At 40.5% G+C, this 24,409-nt stretch overlaps 1 protein-coding gene across 1 annotated transcript in view; it reads left to right on the top strand.

Moving 5' to 3' along the window:
- IMPG2 (interphotoreceptor matrix proteoglycan 2) overlaps window positions 1-24,024 on the top strand; it is a 61,022-nt gene extending 36,998 nt beyond the window's left edge. The window contains exons 8-20 of the mRNA XM_086761898.1: window positions 2,198-2,359; window positions 5,090-5,148; window positions 6,529-6,546; window positions 8,600-8,844; window positions 9,379-9,461; window positions 14,410-14,734; window positions 15,190-16,934; window positions 17,820-18,039; window positions 19,224-19,434; window positions 21,535-21,723; window positions 21,902-22,100; window positions 22,973-23,052; window positions 23,945-24,024. Coding sequence (XP_086618024.1) covers window positions 2,198-2,359; window positions 5,090-5,148; window positions 6,529-6,546; window positions 8,600-8,844; window positions 9,379-9,461; window positions 14,410-14,734; window positions 15,190-16,934; window positions 17,820-18,039; window positions 19,224-19,434; window positions 21,535-21,723; window positions 21,902-22,100; window positions 22,973-23,052; window positions 23,945-23,957 — 3,549 coding nt within the window. The 3' untranslated portion in view covers window positions 23,958-24,024. The remainder of the gene's footprint in view (window positions 1-2,197; window positions 2,360-5,089; window positions 5,149-6,528; window positions 6,547-8,599; window positions 8,845-9,378; window positions 9,462-14,409; window positions 14,735-15,189; window positions 16,935-17,819; window positions 18,040-19,223; window positions 19,435-21,534; window positions 21,724-21,901; window positions 22,101-22,972; window positions 23,053-23,944) is intronic.
- Window positions 24,025-24,409: the final 385 nt, after the last annotated feature.

The raw sequence follows: 24,409 nt of genomic DNA, 5'->3' as shown, positions 1-24,409 counted from the left end.
CATGTAAATAGCCAAAGATATTTGGCTATTTGGCTGAAGTTAACTCAAGCCAGCCTTCCCTTCCCTCTCCCACAAATCTCAATTTTTTTTTTAGAACAAAACCATGAAACACGATCTGGTTTTCCTCATGTCTTTCAGTATGCCATGAGGAATAGTATACTGGTTGTAAAATACTAGGGAACTTAGCAGAAAGTGTTCTTCCTGTGTTCCTCAGTAATTCAAATTAGATTAAAACTTGGCATTCCCTGCTGCCTGTGGCAGCCATGATAGCTACATGCTTCCCTGATGCATTGCACAGCCGCTGCTGCAGAGTTTCTTTGTCAGCTGTAGACCTACCAGTTGAAGCCCACCACTTCAGCTCAGCAGAGGTCCCCCCCAATGCCCATTGTATATCCGGAGGGATCTGTCACTTCCTGAGGCTGAACAACACAGGGTTTTGTTCTGAATGTAGAACTTGGCAAAGGTAACTTGTCTTCCAGGTGGAACAGTAAGTAGGAGCCTTGTGATAAATGAGTAAATTTTTTGGTAAATCAGCCTATTGCTGACTGGACTGAACCAAGTGTGTTTGTGTGTCCATAGTTGCACTTTAAATTGCCTCATGAACCTCCCACATAACTGAATTTCTGTTTGTAGCTGAGGTCAGCTAGATGGCGTTGCACTAGAGTAAAGATCATAGAATAGTTAGGATTGGAAGAGACCTTTAAGGGCCATCTAGTCCAACCCCCCTGCAAGGAGCAGGGACATCTTCAACTAGATTAGGTTGCTCAGACCCCTGTCTAACCTGATCTTGAATGTTTCCAGGGATGGAACGTCTACCACCTCTCTAGGCAACCGGTGCCAGTGTTCCACCACCCTCATTGTAAAAAAACTTCTTCCTTAAATCAAGTGTGACTCTGCCTCCTTCTATTTTAAAACCATTACCCCCTCCCCCCCCCATTATAACAGGCCCTGCTAAAGAGTTTCTCCTCGACTTTCTTATAAACCCCCTTTAGGTACTGGAAGACTGCTATAAGGTCTCCCTGGAGCCTTCTCTTCTCCAGGCTGAACAGCCCCAACTCTCTCAGCCTGTCCTCATAGCAGAGGTGATCCAGCCCTCTGATTATCCTTGTGGCCCTGCTCTGGAGCTGCTCCAACTGGTCCATGTCCTTCTTATGCTGGGGGCTCCAAAGCTGGACGCAGTACTCCAGGTGGGGTCTCACCAGGGCAGAGTAGAGGTGCAGAATCACCTCCCTCGACCTAAAGATGTGCAAATGGAAAATAAAATTATCTGTAATATAAGAATTCTCAAAGAATGTGCTTGCTTAGTAGATTGCCTCATTAGTTGCCACCTTTCTCCCTGAGGCTTCATGAGCACTCCATTATAGTGCAAGGCAAATAGGTATGCTGATGGCTTGAGTGAGCATGCTGTCCTTTGGACTGCAGTTTTAGCATGTCATTAAGTATATCCGTGACCATCAGAGTGGCACACTAATAGTGCCCTGTGTTGGTTTCGTTTAGTGAGGGAGGGCTATGGTGGCAGCTCTGCTGCTGGCCAGGGCTGAGCCAATTGGTAATGGAATGTTCCATGGTAACTCCTCTGCGATAACGTATTTGGGAAGGGGGGGGAAAGATGCAAAGAAGCTGAAGTATGGGCAGAGAGAGGGAGGCGTGAACCTTGTGGGCCTTGTGGCCCTCACTCTCTGGCCTCCTGCCGGGTGGCTGTCTGGGCCCGACAGCCCAGCCCGGCTGCAAGAAGTAGAGAGGAGATGAGATGTGAAGAGAACCTGAGAGGCGTCTGCCTGCCTGTTGTGAAGAATTTGTTGTGAGAGTCATTAAGTATATTTGTGACCATCAGTGTGACACATCAATAGTGCCCTGAGGTATTCCTGTCCATACAGCATTTATGAAGAGGGCTCAGATTTTCTACCCCCATCAAGAGCGAGAGAAACCTCCAGGTTTGCAGCAGCTGGAGAAGTTTCTGGCCCACATAAGAAAGATGTTTGGACCCAAGCTTAGGATTGTAGACTGCTGCTCACAGATGGCAGACCATATGTACGTACCTAGAGATGCTTTTTACATGGAGTAAATCCAGGATAGGTAGGAATCTGGTCTGTGGTGAGTAATGAGGGCTTATTTCTTGGAAAAAAAATGAAGGGTAATACAAAAAAAAAAGACATTAACTCCCCTTTTGTTTTTTCCTTTCTTCCTTCCCTTCCAGATCAATAACGAGATAAAGAAGCAGGATGAGAAGCTAGTGAGACCTGTGACTGAGCAGATGATTGAGTTCAGCATTTTGATTGTTGATGAGAAGTACAGTGAGGAGCTGAGCGACCCAGCCGCTGTGAAGCGTCAACTGCTCTCTGAACAATTCATTTCTCAGGTGATTACCTTCCCTGACTTCCTTTTTGTTTTTGCTGGCTCTGCAAAGCAATAGTAGCACATAGCACCTGTGTTAGGCCGGCCTTTTTCTCATGAGCTTTGCAGAACCAGCTTAGGGCTTTTGTTGCCTGAAAAATAGGCACCCGCTATGAGAATACACCGTTTGGTCTGACACGCTGCCTTTCCGAAGTAGCGGAGGGCCATACATTGGGTGTAGCATACCAGTTGCCAAAGACTAATTACTCTGGTTTTCTTTTTGTGTTTCTCATGAAATAGTCTGCTATCATTTTTGCTGGCAAAAGAGGTAAAAGTATGCTTTTGGGAGGATCAGAAAATTGTGCTGAACCCCTGAATGGGGACATACTCTAAGTGGGACCTTTCTGAGGGATTGATTTCTCTCTCTCTCTCCTGTTTTCTGATTTCCTTAATTTTACTTTTGACAAGATTCTTGTTTGCCTCTTGCAACTTCATTAATTCTCTCAAGTTTTAGGACTTGAAAATCTTAAATTTTAAAGATACGTTTAACATCTCTCTAGCGACCAGTGTGCCTAGAGTTTATTTCAGTGCCTTCTAAACTTTTTGTCCAGTTTGGACTCTTCCATAATGTAGTTGGTTTGAAACTGGGGAGTGAAAAAGATAATTTGAGGGTCTTAGCAAACCAGCCTGCCCGCACTCTCAAATGGCAGGACATGAATCAGCTGCAGCTCAGAGCCATCAACCCGTGCTGAGGCAGTGCTGGAAGGCAATTCGAGTAATTCAGGTATTGCACACCATTAACGTGGAGTGCAGGCAGAAGGCATACAGGTCCATCAGCGTCTGCCGATGTGGGCATGCTCTGGGTCTGCTACAGAAGCTGAGCACTGAAATGGGATATAGGATATTGTAATGATTTCACGGTGTCCAGATTTTGGACTGTAGAAGAAACTCTGGCATCAGTCTAGAGAATCTGTCTATACAGAGTAGTTGATAGATGGGGAAATAGGAAGAAGTGCGCAGAAGAACTCATTCGTTACTTCTGTTTAGGAGTGACATTTCTTTGAATGAATCATTGTGCACTGCAGTGAGATGCTCTCTGAAATCTAGGCTGCCGAGACAGCTCTTGCTTCTGATTTATGCCCAGAATCAGCAGTGCACGTGAGCACATTTTAAAACCCTCCAGCCAGTTCTTAAACACATGCTAAAATCTTATTTGAGCCAGTGGGAATGAACCATGGTTTAGACTGTTAGGCACCTACTTCAAAGAAAAAATATTTATGTGCATATACATATGCACATATATGCCTGATTTATTAAAACTTGATTTCAAGTTAATTTAGTTTTAAATAAAATTTAATGTTTCAATTTGTATGTTAAAATAAAGTTACTGGCCCACTAATATAAAATGTATATTTAAAATGTGATCATACTGCTGTTTCCTAATTTTCTTCTCCTTATTGTTTCCAATATTTTAAAAAAAATTGTCTGTATTGATGGTAATTTTATTACCATCATTTTATTGGGGCAGAGAGTTTGTCTTTCCTTTTTTTTTTTTTTTTTTTTTGGGAGAGGCATCTAGGATGCCCTACAGCAGCACATCACAAGGCTCAACTTTTCTCTAGTGTTGCTTCCTTCTTAGTCCAATTTAGTTGGGGTTCTCTGCTGAATCCCTTTTACTGGGGCTAACCCTGTGCCAGATCCAGGGCCAGATGGGAAAGAGATGTACTCTTCATTGCAGACAAAAATCAGCACCACAACTGTCACAAGTTGCTAGCATAGGCTAGACATCTTAATTTTCCTAGTTGTGTGGCCAAGTAGCAATGCCATAGTGTGTGTGTGTGGAAGAAATGTCAGATGGGACAGAGTCCACCTGGCAGAAGGATGTTCCACTCCTTTGATCCCTTGCCTGTTTTTTCTCTGTGCTTGGATAAAGAAGCTCTTGAAAAAAAGAAAGTCGGCAGCAATCTGATTGTTTAAGTCTTACCAGAGACAGTTTAAAAATAGGGAGACTGGGGAGGGGAAAGAAGAATTTGAGGAGTAAAAAATAATCCTTAACTGGCAAGGGTCTTTTAGGAGGAAAAAAAACCAACAACTGGCATGAACTTTTAATATTCTATTTCTTGTTTTTTCTCGTGTAACATTGACTATTGAATTAGGCCTGGATGTGCTGCCATTTTGCTGCCCCCAGTTGTCTTTTTTGAGTAGCACTGCCAAGCATTCCTGAGCCCTTTGTATGTTTAGGGCAGCAGGGCTGAGCTGTGTTTTGCACCATGTAATGCATTAGTGCCTCTGGAGTCTAAGAGGTCTCTGTTCCTACAGCAGCCACTGCTCCTCTTGTTTAGGTTGCTAAGGTCCAAAGCATTTTCCTGATTTCTTTTTAATCCAAAGAGGTTTGGGAGGTAATGGAAACCTTTTGGGCAGAGAAGGGCTGGTGCTACATAAATAAGAGAAAGCATGTATTCTGCTATGGGCAGTGCAGGGTCTGTTTGAATTTTCCCCCCTTTGAATGTTTCTATGCAGTTCTTGGGGAACATTGGATATTGTTCTTCATACTTTTTCTTTTCCCTTTCTAATAATGAAACAGTGCCACCAAAACTCTTCCATAAACAGAGAGGATATTTAACCGATTTTCTACTATTAGATATAACAGCTCAGATACACTTTTAGAAAATGTTGAAAACACGTCCTGATTTTTCGCTAAATGAGTAGGGTGTATGAAATCTGTGTTAACTTTTTTGTTTTCCTGTCAAAATAGATTGAAAGTGTATTTGAAGGACTACCTGGGTACAAAAGCATCCATGTCCTGGATTACAGGTAAAAAGATACTGATGCATACGTGGTGATTGAAACTGATCATGTATGATGTGATGTGCCACACTTGGAAGGTTGTCGAGCATGTGTGGAGGAGTTCCTAGGATGTATTAACCAAAGGACAAGTGCTTTCATATCTGGTACCTCTATATACAGAGCTTGAAATAGAAATACAGAACTCTTTGTAAATGTCATTATCTCTTTTTTGCTTCTGGCATCTACCAGAGAATCTCACATGATAGCTTGTCTTGATTTTAAGATAAGGCATTCTTATTTAAGATTCTATCCTAAAATGAAAAGATACTTTTTTTCTAATTTAAAATTAGTATCTGATACTTCTTGACATGTCCTAGTATTAAACAAGAAAGAACACACAAACCTTTTTTGGAAAAATGTGGTGTATTTAAATATTTTTCAAGTTCTTAATGTTAATTTGGGATGACTCTAAAGGTTGGTGTTTGAGATACATAAAGGTCTTTCTCTCTTTGAACAAAGCAAAGGTGGGTGAATAGTTTGATAACTGATATGCAATGTTTTAAACTCTCTTTATTCTTATCAATATTTTTTTAAAGACTAGCTTCCTCAAATCAATCTGTGCGTCAGAATGGCATTTTAAGTTAATTTTGGCAAAAAGTAGATCCTGCACATTATGCATCAAGCATCTGATGTCAGAGTTTTGGGGTATACAGTTCACAAATGATGATTTTTCTTGAATGGACTGGATATAACTTTCAGAATCTAATGAGACTATTCATGAGTTAATCTCGGTTGTGTCTTCTTTGAGACTTTGTAACCTGTGTTTCTTAGAATTTATTGGCTGGAATATTCTAGCTAGAATACAAGCAGGTAACAAAGCAGATATAGAAAGATTTTATGATAGGAACCTTAGATTGTGCTCAGTTTCCAGCCTGGAAGGTAGCAAACACTTCCATCTTGGTATCCGCAGTCTTACATGTTTTCAAGCTCTTGGTTCATTTGGGAAGACAAATAAAAGTTTGATATTTCTGGCAAAGCACTAGAGCTCTGTGCTCTGCTGTGCATGACAAAAAAAAAAAGTGTTTGTAAACTAAACCTGTAGGTAGAATTAGTGAGCCTTGATTTTCTTGGTACTGACAGCAATTTAACTGCATCATTTGCAGTAAGTTGAGGTGGCTCTGCTTTGCTGATTCCTTGTGATCAACAGGAAATATCTCAGTTCAGCAAAAGCAGAACAGTTTGTTATGTAGCAGAATAACTATGCAGCTTAACTATTTTGCAGTATGCTTTTTCAAATTTGTGTACCCTGTAGAATACCGAAGCAAGTTCGTTAAAGTTAAAAGACTTAAAGGAAAATATGACATTGATTTAACAGGTTTTGCTATTTTGTTTTGTTTCTATATACAGCTCTCCTGAGGAGGACAGGTAAAGAAAACTTTTTTACAGATATTGTCGTAACACAAATGGAAAAACATGTTTAACTGGAGGACACTGTTTTGGGAATTTGTAGTTTTGGCTCCAGAGCGAGATAGTTATCCAGCATAAATATTATCTGAGGGGGTTCTACCAGAAACTGCAAGTAACTGCTCTGTTTTGGTTACAGATAAACCTAATTTGCTTATTTAATTCCTAACCATAAAAAAAAATATATTTGGGGAAAATCTTCCTAAACTCAAGTCAGTTACTGGGCTAACTTGTGTAAAGGAGTCTCTTTTGTGTAGAAAACAAAATTGCTTAATGATGACTCAACGTCTTCATACTTTGTAGCGAAGTCTTGAATGGATACAAGATTATTATTATTATTATAGAAATTAAAGGAGGTAAGAAAACCATAGTTCTCCAGCAAAGGCAGTTGGCTGAGCTACTTCAAGGCCAGAGGTGCTGCACATCTTAGCAGTAGTTTTATAAACATTCCTTAGCAGAAGATGGGATCAGTCTAGACTTGTTTTTTGTCACACAGATGCAGGTTAAGCATTCAAAATTTTCCTCATTTAGTTTTTTAAGAATTTCACAAGACAGAAAATTAACTGCAGCCTTTAACTTACTAGATGGACTATTTTCTCTTCTGTATTTCCCAGCAAAGATTTAAACTGTTTCCACAAACAGTTTTACAGAGAATGAGCATTTTAATTTTGGAAGAAAGGTTAGAAAACACAAATCTCTCCGCAAACAATAGTGACTTAAAGCCATCCTCTAGTACTCTGCACTTCTGCAGGCTAAGATGAATGCAAGTATTCACACAGGCTATGCTCCAAGCACCAGATGTTTTAGCCCTTTCCAGACAGATGATGGTGTTGTAGTTATTAGTTAGGAATTATTAACTGCAACTGACAGCACAGTTGTATTAAAACTAAATGTTACTTTTGAGGAGCATATTGTATTCCATCTTTGCTGTGCCTTTTCACTACTGCTGTCCTTTTTTATTTCCTCTGCTGGCAGTCAGTGCCCATGGTAAGCCTATGGTGGGATCATTTCCATGATGGAGCCAGCAGCAAAACTCCAACAGGCTCCTGGTTTTAGTCAGGGTGTTTGCTGATGATGTCTCTGTTGTATCTGGCGCTGGAGCTTTAGAGACTTCTCTGAACAGAGCGATTACTTTAGCAATCCAGTCCAGCTCTGTGGAATGAGGAAAAGCTGTCTTTGGAGCACATTTTTCTAACACTTCATAGATTACTTCATTTTCTTGCTGTGCCCTGTGCACAGCCAAAATATGTTATATTTTCTAAAGCTCCCTTGTGCTTATGCCCAGTGTATGGTAAATCTGATTGCTGCCTATGCTGTCATGTGGGAAAGGACATCCAGACGTATTCAGGAAAATAAAATTAAGAAAATGGACAAGAGTTAATATGGAAAAAAGCTAAGCTGTACACAGATGCAAAACCTAGTTAAAGAATAAATGATCAAATGAGTCTAGAAAAGTGTTCCCAATTATAAGCTGTATTAAATACCATTTTATTGCTATTAAAGACATTATTTCAAGCAGCTTGACACTGCACAGCGACAGTGATCAGGGCTCCCTCTTGCTCCTATAGGTTGCTACTACATACAGGCCTTTTTTTCCTGGCTGTTTTTTGTACCTCAGAGCCATTCCCATCGTTGGCATGACCCTAAAATCATCACTCACACCACTGCATGCTGGTGGGTCCATTAATAATGCTGGCAGAAAGCCAGCGTTTTGGCCTGCTTGTGGTCTGTTACCATTCACTAGTAGAAACACAGGGCTGGGACCAGACCAGGTGTGAGATTGTGGTAGCCTTTTCCTTGAGAACTTTGCAGTGGTGGAAAGCACAGGCAGGCAGACACAAGTGTGAAAATAATTGAATTGTTTTTATTTGGAATCCTTTAAAGCAACAGATTTTTATATTGAAAAAGGTTATTGACACAGGTTCTTGGGAAAAAGAAAAAACATAATGTTTGCTATACGTTGGAAAACCTTTCATCTCTCATCTGTGTTCTCTTTCTCTTTGTACTTCTGAAGTGGGGTAGAAGTTCACTATGCTGTTACGTTTGATGGAAAAGCCATCAGCAATGCCACTTGGGACTTGATTAATCTTCATTCCAACAAGGTGGAGGACAACTCCTTTATGGGCATAGAGGATAACCCAACAGTTGTGTACACCATCAGTGATTTCCGAGATTATATTGTTGAAATCCTCCAGAAAAATGCCTTGCTTGAAAACACTTCCTTGTCTTTAGACCCTAACTCTCTCCAGCTTACTAACGGTGAGTATTAATTATGATGCATTGGTGGGCCACCCATCTGAGATTTTATAAAATAAATCTCAGATTGTAGCTTGTTTTGCTCTGATCTTAACCAGGCTGAGTTATTAGCACTAGTATCCCATTAGATTAGCCTCTTTTTTTTTCTTTTCTTTGACACTGAGGTTTGTGGTATGCAATTTCAGCAATACTTCCAAAAATTAACAGGAATAGAAGGGGAAATGTGGCTGAGATGATGCGTAGTAGCTCTGTGTTGGCCTTGAGCAGCACAAAGGAAATACTGGTTTATTGTTGAATATTCAACAATCCTGCTAAAGGTGGCAGAGGAGTGCTGTCGACCCCTTTGTTCTCATCTTTCCTCTGTACTTCTTGTCAGTGATCTGCGGGTATTTCCAGAGACAAATTCTCTCTGGCAAACCTTCTGAAGATTTTACCCACAAGTCTGAGATGAGGGAGGGTTTTTCAGTCAGTCTTCCAAACCAACTTCCTCACACTGCTACTGCAGCCTTTAGATCCCAAGTATTTCTATTTCCACAGTGAAAGAAATACTACGCCCTACACCAGAAGACCCGTCCTGGATTACTGAGCATCCAGTTGTGCTGGAGCGCCCAGAGTTTGATGTGAGTATGGTTCTGAGCGATGGCCTTTGGACACATTTGAACAACTTATCTCAGCAAGGCAGAATTGCAGCCAGCACCCAGAGCTTCTCTGTCCTGTTGTTCATGCAGAATAAGTAGTGATGAAGACATACTGGAGTAAAACCTCTGGTGAAATCTCTCATCTGATTATTTGGTATCTGTTGCACAGCAGTTTTCTGTGATAAGCTTGTATTACATGGTCGTACTCTGTTCCTGACTGTACAGCCAGGCCTGGCTTCTTAGGCTTCCTTTGTTTTTCCATAATGTTTAGACTGTAAATTGCTCTAAAGACATGATTCTTCCCACATGTCGTAGTTCAGCCCCAATCGGGACCAGACTATGCAGTCTCTCTCTCGCTCCCCCCACCCTCCGAGAGAATAGGGGGAGATGATATAAGAAAAATGGCTCAAGGTTTGAGATAAGGACAGGGAGAAATCCTTAAAGTTACTGTCACGGGCAAAACAGACTCGACTTGGGGAAAACTATTCATTTATTTCTAAAATTAGCAGGAGAATGAGACAGGGAACAAGATAACCTGCCCCCACCCCTCCCTCTTCCCGGGCTTAACATTATCTCTACTACCTTCCCCTCCCGAGCGGCACGGGGCGGGAAAAGGGAATGGGGGTCGCGGTCAGTTCATCACGTGTTGTTTTACGCCGCTGTATCATCGTCGGGGGAAGAACTCTTCGCATTCCTCCTCTGCTCCAGCGTGGGGTCCCTCCCACGGGCCACAGTCCTTCATGAAACTGCTCCGGCGTGGGTCATCTCTTCCACGGGGTGCAGTCCCTCTAGAACAGCTGTCCCAGCGGGCCCTCCACGGGCCACAGCCTCCTTCAGGCCTCCGTGCTCTGGCATGGGGTCCTCCACAGGCTGCAGGTGGATCTCTACCCCTCCGTGGACCTCCATGGGCTGCAGGGGGACAATCTGCTCCACCATGGTCTTCACCACGAGTTGCAGAGGAATCTTGGCCAGGAGCCGCGTTACTTCTCCCCCTCCTTCACTGACCTTGGCATCTGCAGTTGTTCCTTACAACAGGCTGGCAGATGCCTCTCAGGATCCTTTTTACATCTTATTCACTTCTCATCTCCTCTCCACTTCTTGCAGCCAGGCTGGGCCGAGTTGGGCCCAGTCGGCTGCCCGGCGAGAGGCCAGAGGATGAGGCCTGCAAGGCCCACGAGGCTCACGCCTCCCCCTCTCTGCCCCCTGCTCAGCTGCTTCACATCTTCTCTCCCCTTTTTTTTTCCTGTTTTCCCTTTCTTAAATACGTTATCGCAGAGGCGTTATCACGGGACATTCTGCTACCAATCGGCTCAGCCTTGGCCAGCAGCAGGTCCGCCCTAGGCCCGGCCGAGTCCACTAAACAAAGGGGAGCAACTTCTAGCAGTTTCCTACAGATGCTACCACCTTAGGCCCCCCCTCACTAACAAAACCAGAACACTACCTTTCTTTGGAAAGTGAGAAATAGATGTAATCACTAAAGCTGGCTGTTAGAAGAGATAAAAGAGTAAGTTTCATATGCTCCTTTTGTTACTGTATTGCTTCCACTGAAAGTTCTCAGTTCAGTGTTAAAATTATGCCCATCCCCTTAATGCCAGCAAAGGAAACACAGAAAAATAATAGGCAGTGCTTTCTTTTTTTTTTCTTTTCTCTTGAAATTGTAATTATCTCCTCTGATTACCCCGGGACATAGACTGAAGTTCCCCATTGCACAGGAGACTTAATATCTCTGACCATGTCTGTACAATATAAAGGGGCTTTAAGCAGAGATACCAAGTTAGGTGGCAGTGACACCGAGATAAAATCAATTAGTTCTGCCGACAGCTAGAATTTCTGAATGGTGGAGCATTGTTTGGCTTGAGGATTTATCCAGTAGGTTTCTGCTCTGCACTCTGGATTGTCAACCAGATGTGCCTTCCAAGAAGAAATGAGCTCAGTTCATGCCACAAAATCTAGATCCACCTATGCCTGATGGTAGATTTTCGCTAAGTTCATTATGAGATAATGTGAACACAGACACATTTAATTTCAGGCCAACTTCTGAAATCTTTATGGAAGCAAAATTTGTACTCACCTCACAAAACCCACATATTCTTGTTAGAACAGCCACAGGTATAATATCTTTAATTTCATGCCAGTTTTCCCTGAGTTTGAAAAACTAATCATTGATGAAGGTTCCTTCCAACCCTAACCATTCTATGATTCTATGTCTAAAATGCAAATTCACGTGGATTTGCCATAAATGGCTTAAACATAGAGTGAATACACATAAATTTAAGGTAACTTTCAGGAAAGAGCTTTCTCTTTAGTAGAGCTATCGAACTAGATTAAAATGTGGCAGATGTTTATTTTAGTAAGACAAAGAATTCTGCCCTCTTTACATTCTATCTGTAGATACTCTGACTGATATGCAGTCAATAAGATTTTAGAGTAGAGGTAGCATTGCAATAATAAATTTTAAACCTGTTTTAGCAAATAATATATACAATAAAAATTTTTGGAAGTTACATTTCTCTAATCATGGACTATGAATAATAATGTCATCTATGTCTTCAACCAAAAACTCTAATTATGTAAAAGATATTGGGTATATCCCAAACCAGCTGTGTACAATCTGCAATTTGGGAGGTAACTTTCAATAAATTTAAGAAAAGCATAAACATTCTTAAACAGTAAACAAGGCTGAAACGATTAGTCAATTACTTCCACAGATGTCAAACCTTTAGGGTTCAAGTAGATAGTGCTGAGTGGAACTGTTACCTATGGAAAAGAATTTTGCTATCATTTTTCTTAGCTGATATGAGAATAAGTTGGATTTGTATGATCATATATACTCATGACATAATATGGGACTATCATGACTTCACCATCTAATTGCTAGCAGATGCTACCAACTAATCATTAATTCTTTTCTTTGAGTTTTATAGATTTTAAAAATTGAAGAAAAAAATAAAGTCTAGTTTTCGAAATCTGTATTTTCTTGTTATTTCTATTGAGTGGTAACAGGTAGAATGCTCTGGCTTGCTGAATACAATGCCTTTTTGGCAGCAGAAAATGGAAAATAAGGGAGGGGGTTCTGTGTTTGCAGTCATCTGTCATATTTGTAAGCCTTTCAAAAGACATAAGTGAAAACCAGAACTTGCCAATATGATATTAAACTTGTTAATATAATATATTGCACTGTAACAAGAATCTTTGAATAATGTTAGTTGTCATAGGAACATCTGTCCACATTCAAATAAATGATGAAGTGAAATCCCTGGCAACTAAGTGCTCACATAAAAAAAAAAAATATTGAGAAGCTATTGCTGGTAGTCCTTATTCATTCTTTATGGAATTTCTATGTGTAATTTGTTTCTAATCTCACACAGTAACTTTTTTTACAGCTTTATTTATACTGGTCAATTTTGCCAAAAAGATAATTGCTGGAGCACATGTTTATATGGTATATATACTTTCCAACTGTTTGTTACCATATAAATTAAAAAATGTGAGGAGACTGTGGTGGTGTAACAACTGGCTATAAAAATGTGATCAATACAGGTAGACAAATAATTTACTAAAAATACCTTAACTGGCTTGTTTCCAAAGAGTCTGAATGCAGTTTGAATGAAGCTGAAAATTTACTTCACCCACATTTCAGCCAGGAGTAAAATTTCAAATGGAGAAGTATTTGGATTCTTCCTGTTATTCATGCTGGTCAAGGAAAAGAAAGAGATTAGACAGGAATGGTGAGCTACAGAACTGGCTGAAATGGTTTTGGACTTTAATACGTTTTACAGAAACCTGTGTCCACTGCCCACTTAACTTTACTAGTCACCATTTCTTGAAATTGTTTGGCAGTTTTTAATACCCCAAGCGTTGGATTTTTTGTTGTTGTTGTTGTTGATATCATACTACTGCACAGCATTGATACGTGGGCAGGTATCCACATGAAGCACTAATTCCTGAGTTTTAGGCATTCAGCTTACTTTTGTAGCCTTGACCAAATAACTTAATCTCTTCATTGATTTTCCTAATATAATTACCTCATGAGACACCGTAGTAATAGATTAATATTCAAAGATGAAATGTGCTAAGTATTCTAGCCGTAAACCTAGTAATGACTGGGGTACGGAGTAGTAAGTAAATGGTGTGCAAACTGGAGATTTAAAAACAAATTATTTTTTCACATTTCAAGCAATTTGCAATGTCATTGTGCATACTCTTTGCGGTTCATCATTACTGCTGATAGATTTTTTTTTTTTTTTTTTTTTTTTTTTTTTTTTTTTCCCCTCTGCACAGGCATCTTGGCTTTGAGATTAAAGTTATTCCTGGTTCTAAACACTCTTGGAGTTCTCACACCCACATACGAAAAGACAGCAACAAATGACCACAGGGCATGCATACATTCAAGTTTCATTTCTAAACCATTTTATGTATCATAGTAGCTATAATATTATAGTTACTGTATTGATTATGTAGCTGATGAATGATAGCTGTTAAGACCTCTTCATGCTTTAGGAATGCAGGCAGTATTGTGTGCATTTACGTTGGATTTAATTAGAAATGGACAGATGTATTTTTTCAGTAAAGAAAAGGAAAAGAGATGGAGTGGGTATAGACAGTAAAAATCTCTTAATACCATAACTGTAGCTGCACTCCAAACAATGTGAATGGCGTCTTCCCCTTTTTAGTGGACATCACTGGATGTGAAATTTATGGCACAAGGACACGCATTTCACATGTACCTTGCACATGATTAGCAAAGGGTATATATTTGCCAGTCCTCCCAGTTTGGCGCCTCCTGCTGCTATGCATTACCTTCACACAGAGGCAGTAATACCAGATTTTGCTGTTGGCTGCTGTTAACATCCTCTGTGTTCAGCCCAACGTGGACAGCCAATGCTTCCCCTGTAATAGTGGAAATACTAATAGTGGGTTTATGTTCCAGGACAGCGCCTTCTTAGCTGAACGGCCTTCAGCAGATGAATCAACTGTCAGCAATACCTTGCCCTTTGACTTCACCAAACCAGATTCCACTTCAGACAGTGAACAGTCCAATGACAATGAAATCCGACCAAGACCAGAAAATCTGGACTCTGAGGCCAGTTTGGCCCCTGAAGCTCCACTCTCCTCAGAGGCTGATGTCACTTCTTTGCCCGATGAGCTGAATTTGGAGGATGGCAATCAGACTCCTCATTTGGTCACAGCACCAGTGTCAGGGCGTGATTCTGCAGACTCTCTGGAATGGCTTTCAGTCCACAACTCTTTAGATGGTAAGTTAATGCCATTACCTGAAGCTTAAATTTGGATGCCAGTGTTTCCTGATATTCACCAAAGGTACAGTTCACCAAAATGGCTTTTCAGAAAGGTCTAAAAAATTTGGTATCTTTCTCTGATAGTTTTTACTGTTCCTGTGTGAATGTATCCAAGGAAAATATACTAAGGTAAAATGTTTGTAACAGCTAATAATGCCTGTTTATCCCTTCAGGAAATGGTATGCATATGATACTTTTTTAATTGCACATAAGTATTTTCATATGTCTTGACTTGGCCCATAGAATATCTGAAATAAAAGTGGGAGAAGTCAACAGGGGTCCTGCTGACTTTGGCATACAAAGGCCAGGATATATCACGGGAAACATGCTGAATACAGATCTAGAGACAATAAAATGAATTTAATGGGAGACTTTGTATCATAAGCAGCAACTAATTGGAAACTTATTTTTAGTGTTTGAAGATACTGGAGTATCTGAAGACCTTTTGCCTTCAAGTCCTCCTCACCTTGTGCCTGAAGAACCTCCATCTACAGATGATTATGCAGTTCCTCTGCTTTCTGCACCAACAGTGGCCTCTTCATCAGTCACAGAAACTGATATTAAAGAAACAGTATCTGCTGAGAAGGAAGAAGGAACTCAGGGTAGTCCTGCAGGCAGTAACAATGCAGACTCTGTGTTGGATGAGTCTATGGAAGAAATTCCTTTTCCCTTAGAAGTACACCCTATGAAAGATGAAACTGATATATATCTTGGATATAGAGTTATATATGATGATGGGTCGGGTTCAGCTTTTGATGGTTCAGGAAAAGAAATGGAATCAAGTATTTGGCCTTGGGAAGAAGCAACACTGGAACCAATTTTCTACCCTGGTCCTGATAGCTGGCTTGAAGATGACAATGAATCGTCATTAATCAAAACTGAGGATATTCCTGAAGGCATGATCTTAGATTATATTCTTAACTCAAGGAATAAACTAGATGATGATCCTTCCAAAGACGAGAATGAAGGTATGGCCAATATAAAAGAAGATTTTCTTGATGAGTCTGAAATATTTGTCTTTCCAGAGACTACAACTCAGCAGGTACCTCTGTTACAGACAGAAGAGCCATCATCTGTGGAACCATCTACACAGACAGAAATATCAAGCATGTATGAGTCTTCTTTCGTTAACCCATCCTTGGTTTTGGAGCCTTCAGTGGACCATTCCTTTGTAGACATGCCAACTGGAGAGGCCCCTGTCTCATCGCACAATACAGGTCTGTCTGTGGAAGATAGTCTTACATCTACAGGGACCATCAGTATGGAGCAACCTGAAGAGTCCAGTGTAGGTCAGAACATCATTTCTGAAGCAGTTGAACACCAATCTGAAGACAGGATAACAGTAGAAGAGCTATTCACAGTGGAGCAGTCAGATGTAACTGAAGCTGCTACAATAGGACTCGTGGACATAAGCTCTTCAGAAACTATTCTGACTGCAGATTCTGCCATGGTAAACATTGATGCTTCCACAGAAGACCAGCAAACCCTAGATTCATCATTGGCAAGCCAAGACACTACTGGATTAGCAGTTAAAAAAACAGTTGATGTTTGGCCTACTGACAGAGCACTAGAAAACTCATTAGATCAGACAGTGCAATCAGCAACACCAATTGCCACCCAGATTCCAACGGCAGTTCCTTCTGTAATAGATCAGACCACTGTTCCAGAGGGCTTCACTGGACAGGGTGGTACAGACCATGACACGCATGTTTCCATGAGCTTCAGCACTGTTATGAACTCTTACGTAACAGTGAGTGTAACAACAAACACTGTTGAGCTTCCGTCCCATCTCCCTCCTGTGGGATCCATGACACCATCATCTGTGGCTACCACAACAAAGCTGGGAGATGAAACAACGAGAGTCCTGGATGTTTCCGTGGACCTGGATCGTGTAAGCACTGTCCACTTTTCTCCTGAGCTTACTGAGGAGGGCAGGAGCATGACTGAAAGTCACGTGGAGCTAACAACTCATGTCCAGTCCACAGAGATGGCCAGTGTGGCTTGGGCCACACATGAAAATCACAGTGGTACTCCTATCCCATCACGAGCTCTAGTTGTGTTTTTCAGTCTTCGAGTTACCAACATGATGTTCTCAGAGGACCTGTTTAATAAAAATTCCCCTGAATACAAAGCATTGGAGCAACGCTTCTTGGAATTGGTAAGAATCACTTCTATGCTGAATGTCCATTACTAGATAGACAAAACTGTTGGTAAATAATAGTTTGTTGGCTCCCTTTTGCAGAGAGCAACTCAAGACTGATGTTTACAGATACTATTTGTGTCCCTCCACGGGAAAATTCTGTCTGGAAATGGGGAAGCGGGGTGTGTTTTTTTGCGTTTTATTCAGTCAGTAGTCTTGCTAAAGCTTAAATTTTTAGGGCTATAGGCCAGACGCTCTGCTGGTGTCAATAAATATAGCAGTGTAGCTGAAGTCCCCTTGCTTGCTTCCAGAGTGCTCTGTATTTAGTCTATGGGGAGAGAGAAGTAAATAAATTTGGGCTGTGGAGAGGTAACTTTTCTGCAACACATTCAACCCGTCCTAAGAGGTAATTTGGGGATCTAAGCTGTTTCTAAACTGACTGATGACTAGCAAAGCCTCACAGGAGTTACATGGCACAATTGCCAAAATGTAACTGGGAAATTCCCCTCTCCTGACTGAAATGAACATTTTGTTGTGGGAAATGAAGGGAGCAAAGGAGAGAGGGGGAAGGGGGACACGCCTGAAGGAAATCTGCTGTGAAACAGCAAGTATGCCTGGTGCTTAGCTCCAGGGAGAACACCATGTACGTCCCGAGAATTGTATTTCTGAATCATAGATTTCTGGAAACGGTCTGCAAATTGGTGTACTTTTATGAACTGTCTGAAGTACTTGGGGTCCTGGCAAGCTGCCAGCATGAGCTTCCATTGGGTAATGTTTTAATACCCTTGCTGTGGGATTTGGATAAAATAATTCAGACTCCGGCTGTCTGGTGCGATAACAGTGCAACTGGCTTGAATAGACATTCAAAGATTCAGCTTTTCTGTCACATCCCCTGTGTTGCAGCTGGTCCCCTACCTTCAGTCAAATCTGACAGGCTTCCAGAATCTAGAAATCCTGAACTTCAGAAATGGCAGCATCGTAGTGAACAGTCGAATGAAATTTGCCAAACCTGTGCCTCGGAATGTCACCAACGCTGTGTACATGATCCTGGAAGACTTCTGCAACACCGCGTATCACACCATGAACCTGGCCATTGATAAATACTCCCTGGATGTGGAATCTGGTAAGGAGGACAGGGTAATGCAGTTTGGAACAAGGTATTTAGAGCAACTTCGGCTTTAAGAATTTAGTAAGGATCCCAGTGGCTCTGAGACTGCCCACTGCTTTTCACAGGCTGGGCTTTAGGAAGACAGCCTTTCAAGGAGTTCAAACAAACAAACAAAAATCTGTTAAGGGACTAAAGAGGTGAAAATCAAAGTGGGACCCAGACTGAGCAAACTATATTGTGCCCACATAGCAATATGGAGACAAAATTGGCTCATGTAATACTCTATATAATGCCAGTGCACTTTCACTGGGGAGTGAGGGGGGAAGGCTGGTCAGTGAGAACAGTGGTGCATATGATCATTCCCACAGGTGGTAGCCAGTTTAGCTGCCAGGTAGTCACCTGCACAGGTAACTGCTGCTTCCTCACTCTTGTGGTAAAGTCTTGGTTGCACTGAAAAGTTACAGGCCCTCTTAGTTCACTCTTTGATACAGGGGAAAAAGTTTTTTCCCTGTCCAAGTTAGCCAGTAGTTTACCACAGGAGCAACTCAGAAATATTTTCTGTTTTAAGGTTAGAGAAAAATAACATTGCCAACCTGTTGGCAAATGGTAGCTGTTCTTCTGAGGTAGCTCTCTTATAAAGATGGTCTAATTAGCATGCCAAATCTTCTGATATTGATCATTTAACTGTATGCTAGCCCTCTTAATCTTGATATACATGAGATATCTCAAATGCTACAAGCTTGTGTTCCTTGCAGACAAAGGCAAATCACCTCACAGTAGGAGTTGAGTGCCCAAAGTCCCCTTGCCCTTCCCTGTATGCTGCGTAGATTTTCCATAACAGAAATACTGGAGATCAGCTGTGTTTTACTCATCTGCAAAATATAGTTCCAGCAGACAGGAGAACATCCGAGGTACTGCGTGTTCCAGTAAGAAAACAAACACTTTATACTTGCTTTTTCAGTTGGCTAGTTGGGTGGTCTTAGCCATACCGCTGACATGCACTGTGCAGACAGAGGAACACTTGCTAGTGCTTGTTCACCTTGGCAGAACATTTTGTTGCTCAGGTAGGACGCATGCAAAGTTTTTGTGGATTATTTTAACCAAGAAACCATTAGAGCAAATGGCAGCAGACAGCCAGTGCTTTGCCCCAGTTAAGGTTCTCCTCTATCGTTAATATTTTCTGCTTTGTGTGTTCTCAGGTGAGCAAGCAGATCCCTGCAAGTTCCAGGCCTGCAATGAGTTCTCCGAATGTTTAGTAAATCGCTGGAGTGGGGAAGCTGAGTGTGTCTGCAACCCTGGCTACCTAAGCATCGATGGGCTGCCATGCAATAGCATTTGTGATCTGCAACCGAACTTTTGCCTGAACGATGGGAAGTGTGACATAAGCCCTGGGCAAGGGGCCATCTGCAGGTAGGTCATCCTGCTGTTTGAAGTATGTGCTTCCTGTATGAAAACCCCTTACTGTCTCCTCTGTTGGAGCATTCAAAAAGACTTGTGCAAAATTCTGTGAGATAATGTGTAACAAGTGAGATTATAATGATTATCATTCATGTTATGCTGCTGAGTGGAGGTCTCAATAGGAACATTTATTTCCCTATGTATATATCGGAAATGAGAGAGTAACAAATTTCTTTAATAGAATAGGAACATCAGGAAATAAAACTAACTGGAAAAATGGAACATGCTCAATTGTTCAAATCACATTCATTGACCTTTGGGCATAGAATTTATCTCCAGAGACTTTCTCAAGTAACAAAGTGTTAGGTAATGTCATAAAGCATATGAGAGTTAATTCCATCAGAAAAAAACATATCTGGAAGGTATATCATATAGCATAAAAATCGTGCTTTTGATTAAGAAAAAGTCATAAAAGTAAATCATTGGCCATTTAGGAAAAATAATGTGTGGTTCATAAAAAGATCAAGGCACAGGCTCTCTGGTTCAAAATTTTGCTTTTAAAAAGATATAGATGTATTTGAACAGGATCTCTGTATTTTATAGATAATGGAAAAGACTTGGTACAAGATATAGACAAATCAATGCTCCCTCTGACATTGCACTTAATTTTTTCCTTTTCAAGTAATGTAATAGTCTATTTTTAAGAACAAAATATACCTATTAACAAAAGGTAGGAGACTTACTGCAAAAAAGAATATGACTACTAGTAGTTATTATTTATGTTACTTCAGGTTATTTTTTTTTTTAAAAAAAAAAGCTTACCTAGAACATCTCTAAAGTCAATCTTAGAATTCTAGCAGTTAACAGGAGAAATAAAAATGGTTTTCAAGCTACAAAAATGGATACTGTCACAGATGTAGTATAAATGTTATCATGCTCTGTCTGGTATTTATTAAAAACTTCTTGAAAAATTTGAAGTATTGTCTGCTACTTTCAGAAACTATTTCAGATATTTATGTTAGAAGACTTAATTTACTCATGTGTCTTATTAACAAGGTTCATTGCTTTGAATGATCAGAATAGCTTATAATTCCTTGAGTTGTTATAGCAAGAACTCCCAAACACACATAATGCATATATATTATTTTTACTGGTATATTTAAAGTCAGTATTAATGTTAAAGTTCTCATGTTCAAAACCACAGCAAAGCAAAAATACTGAATGCTGTTTTGGGCAACTGTTCCAAAGATACAATCTTGGACACACAATTCTTTCTAGTAATTTATTTTATGTATTTAATTAACCATTGTGGAGTTCAGTACAGTATAAACATTCTGCTCATTTAACCACACCTTCACTTGTATTTACATTACAATATGATGAAGACAACTGCTTGCTATGTTTTACAGTGTTTGATATGTCACGTGCAAGGTTCAATCAAGGCACAACTTTTTACTTTGTCTAAACATCTTCCAGTCTTAACACATCATAGGATACTCTAAATTGAAAAAAAACACAGACTTTTTCCATCACAAACGCATTATCGGTTTTTATGTCACCTATCTTCACTCAATTCAGTAATTGGGGGTGTTCAGCCTGGAGAAGAGAAGGCTGCAAGGAGACCTTTCAGTACTTAGAGAGCCTACAAGAAAGATGGAGACAGACTTTTTACCAGGGCCTGTTGCAATAGGACAAGGAGTAATGGTTTTGAAATAAAAAAGAGTAGATTTAGACTAGACATAAAGAAGAAATGTTTTACAATGAGGGTGGTGACACACTGGAACAGGTTGCCCAGAGAGGTGGTAGATGCCCATCCCTGGAAACATTCAAGGCCAGGTTGGGCTCTGAGCAACCTGATCTGATTGGAGATGTCCCTGCTCCTTGCAGGGACATTGGACTAGATGGCCTTTAAAGGTCCCTTCCAACCCAAGCTACTCTAAGATTCTATACCAAAAAGGCTATTTACAATAATAATAATACAGTTGGTGCTTGAATGTGCAAATGTTTATTGAGGTGACTGAACTGAGTGCATATCATAACAGGAAGTTAAATACACTTACATTAACCAAAGTTTTTGCTGGTGTTTAATTTCCCCATGTTTCTTTGTTGCAGGTGTCGTGTGGGAGAGAACTGGTGGTACAGAGGGGAGCACTGTGAAGAATACGTGTCTGAGCCACTGGTTGTGGGTATTGCAATTGCTTCTGTGGCAGGATTCCTTCTTGTGGCATCTGCTGTCATCTTTTTCTTGGCCAGGACCCTTCGAGACCAGTACACAAAGAGTGACACTGAGGACTCACAGGGGTAAGTGACACCATCTAATATATTAAAACACATCTGCTACATTAAGGAGAATTCTGTCATGAGTCTTATATCACACAGTTGAAAAGCGACAGGATGCACAGGTGCTTCCAAATGCCAGGCTTCCTTTATCTGCTGCCAGGCTGCAGAGAAGCTCACAGTTTGTTTATTGCTCCCCCAGGCAGGGTGACAGCCTCTCGTCCATTGAGAATGCAGTTAAATACAACCCCATGTATGAAAGCGATACGACTGGCTACAGCCATTATTACCGGAGATACCCACAGCTAACGTCCTACAGTTCTACCAGTGCAGAGACATCCACAGACTACAGCAGTGAAGAGATCAGGCACATTTATGAAAATAGTGAGCTTACTAAGGAGGTAAATGACCTTGTTTTCATAGGGGCATGGAAAAAAATCCTGTGAACAATAAGCTTATTCCACACTTGTAACCTGAGAGGTGGGCCCAATCTTTCCCCAGTGTCTATGCTCTAGATAAGCAAGTTGCAACTATGGCTGCTGCAACTATTGAAGAGAAGAGGGAAAACATTTCTTTCCCTGCTTGTTGTTAGGTATACAGAAAGGAATGGGTGTGTTCTGACCTGTAATGAATTTCACATGATAAAGGAGCTGATGGCTTCAGTAACTTCAGGGGAGCTGGGGAGGTTTGTTACTGTATTGCTCGACACAGCCTTCAGCTTTTAATGCCAACTACCTTATGTAAGAGTAGTTTATATGGTGAAAACCTGGCACATTCAGGCCTTCTTAGGTTTTTCTTTTATTTCTAAATTTTTAGTCTTTCTATAATCTGCAAGTTAGATCACATCCTTCTCCTTTCTTCCTGTGTATGCAATATCCAGAGTTTATAGTAGGAGGCTAAAGAGAAGGGATTTACATCCAGGAACTAACCACAGATCCTTAAGCAACAGAGAGAGGTGTGAATCCAGCCTGTAGCTGGGCTTCTAGGCAAAGTATCTATGAGAGATAAATGGTTTTGTTAAAGCCTGTTGAAATGCCACGCTCTGTCCAAACCCTGGTTTTCATTTAAAAGTACAGTATTACTGGATTCCAATGAAGTGCTTCACTTAAATAGTGTGAAGAAGAATTTTAGTATCGGAGTGCTCAATTTCAAGCTCTACTCCTTGAAATAGCAAAGCACAGGAGTTTTATTTTCCAAAATCCAGAAATCAGTTATTTTCAGTAGTATTCTAATTTCTATTATGTACTTAACAATTGTGTTTCTTGTATTCTAGGAAATTCAGGACAGAATTCGAATTATAGAGCTCTACGCTAAAGACCGTCAGTTTGCAGAGTTTGTTAGGCAGCATCAAATGTGAGTGAAATGTCTTGTCCGGATAACTCCTTTGATGTTTTCTCAGGTGGCCTTTACTACATTACTGTATTTTTCACATAAAGAGTCTAGAAATGCTGGGACATTACAGGTTAAGATTTCAACATTATTTCTGAAGAGGTTCAACCCTTTAAAAATACTTAAAATAATCAGTGTCAAAAGTCGATAGCCCCAGAAGGTATGTTAAAAGCAGTGAAGAGGAATCCCAAAGTTAATGGGTGTCAGAGAAGTACTGACATCAATTTAGGTCCTTGACAGCACAGATAGAACCTTCTCAACTCTTCTAGAGTAGTTACTATTGCCTAGTGTTCTATTTAAAATATAAATTTTAAAAGCATGTTAGTTTATCTCGAGTTCTCAAGACTTGGCAACGAACCAAAAAAACAACAGATCACCAGTACAATCCTGTCTAGTATGGTGGGCACCTACCATAATAGGAAGCTTACAACTCCGAACAATTAACCAAGCTGAGCTGAGTGCTTTGATAAAAGCTAGCCATTAAAAAGGCCATCAAGGAATTAGTTATTAGCATACAGACTCTTAGGAACTGTACTCCCACTCCAGCAAGCAGCAAATTACAGCTAGCTGTGTTGGTTTGAAAGATACTGTAGTACACTTCCTTGGGATCCTATTAAAAATAGCTACAGTAGCAAAAAAACCTTGTGTTCCAAGATTATCAACTATACTTTTTTAAAAATTGAAAATAACAGCAGTTCACATTTTTCCATGCCAGTTGTTCATTTTTTCGTCTTGAAAAGGATCAGCGTCTAAATTTTCCACAGCTGGAAAGTAGTAAGGGCTGCCTCGTATAAGCCTTGAATCCAATGTTTGAAAGAGACTAACTTAATCATTGCTTCTCTGTTTTTCATTTCAGGAAGCTGCTTTAAGAAAAAAGAAATCAGTAGAATGCATGTGGGAGATAAAGACTACCTTGTTGCCATAGCAATGGGCTCAGATGTAACTGCAAAGTTACTTATAGTCTTAACATTGCATGGATGGATCCAGATGTTTTCTAAATGAATGGCTAAAATGTACAGATGTCTGTTTATCTCAATTACTCCTGGCTTTTCTGTGTAAAGTGACATTTTTAAGAGGGGATCAGAAGTGGCAGAGGTTATGAAAGTTCATTTTTCTGTAACTCTGAAATGGATAGTGAAAGTTTGTATACCACGGCAAAAAATCTCCTCAGGTAAGAGAAGATACATGCACAATCAAAACAAAATGCAAATTTAAAATCCCTGTCTGGCATTTATCCCCTCACTGGAGACTACTGTAGCAATTTCACAGGTATGAAGCACTAGTGGAAAGAAATATTTGGTTTGCACACGAATGATTTGTA

The sequence above is a fragment of the Chlamydotis macqueenii genome, chromosome 1 (assembly GCF_036417535.1).
Source record: "Chlamydotis macqueenii isolate bChlMac1 chromosome 1, bChlMac1.mat, whole genome shotgun sequence".
In the NCBI taxonomy this organism is placed as follows: domain Eukaryota; kingdom Metazoa; phylum Chordata; class Aves; order Otidiformes; family Otididae; genus Chlamydotis; species Chlamydotis macqueenii.
This window is presented reverse-complemented; position numbering and strand designations above follow the sequence as displayed.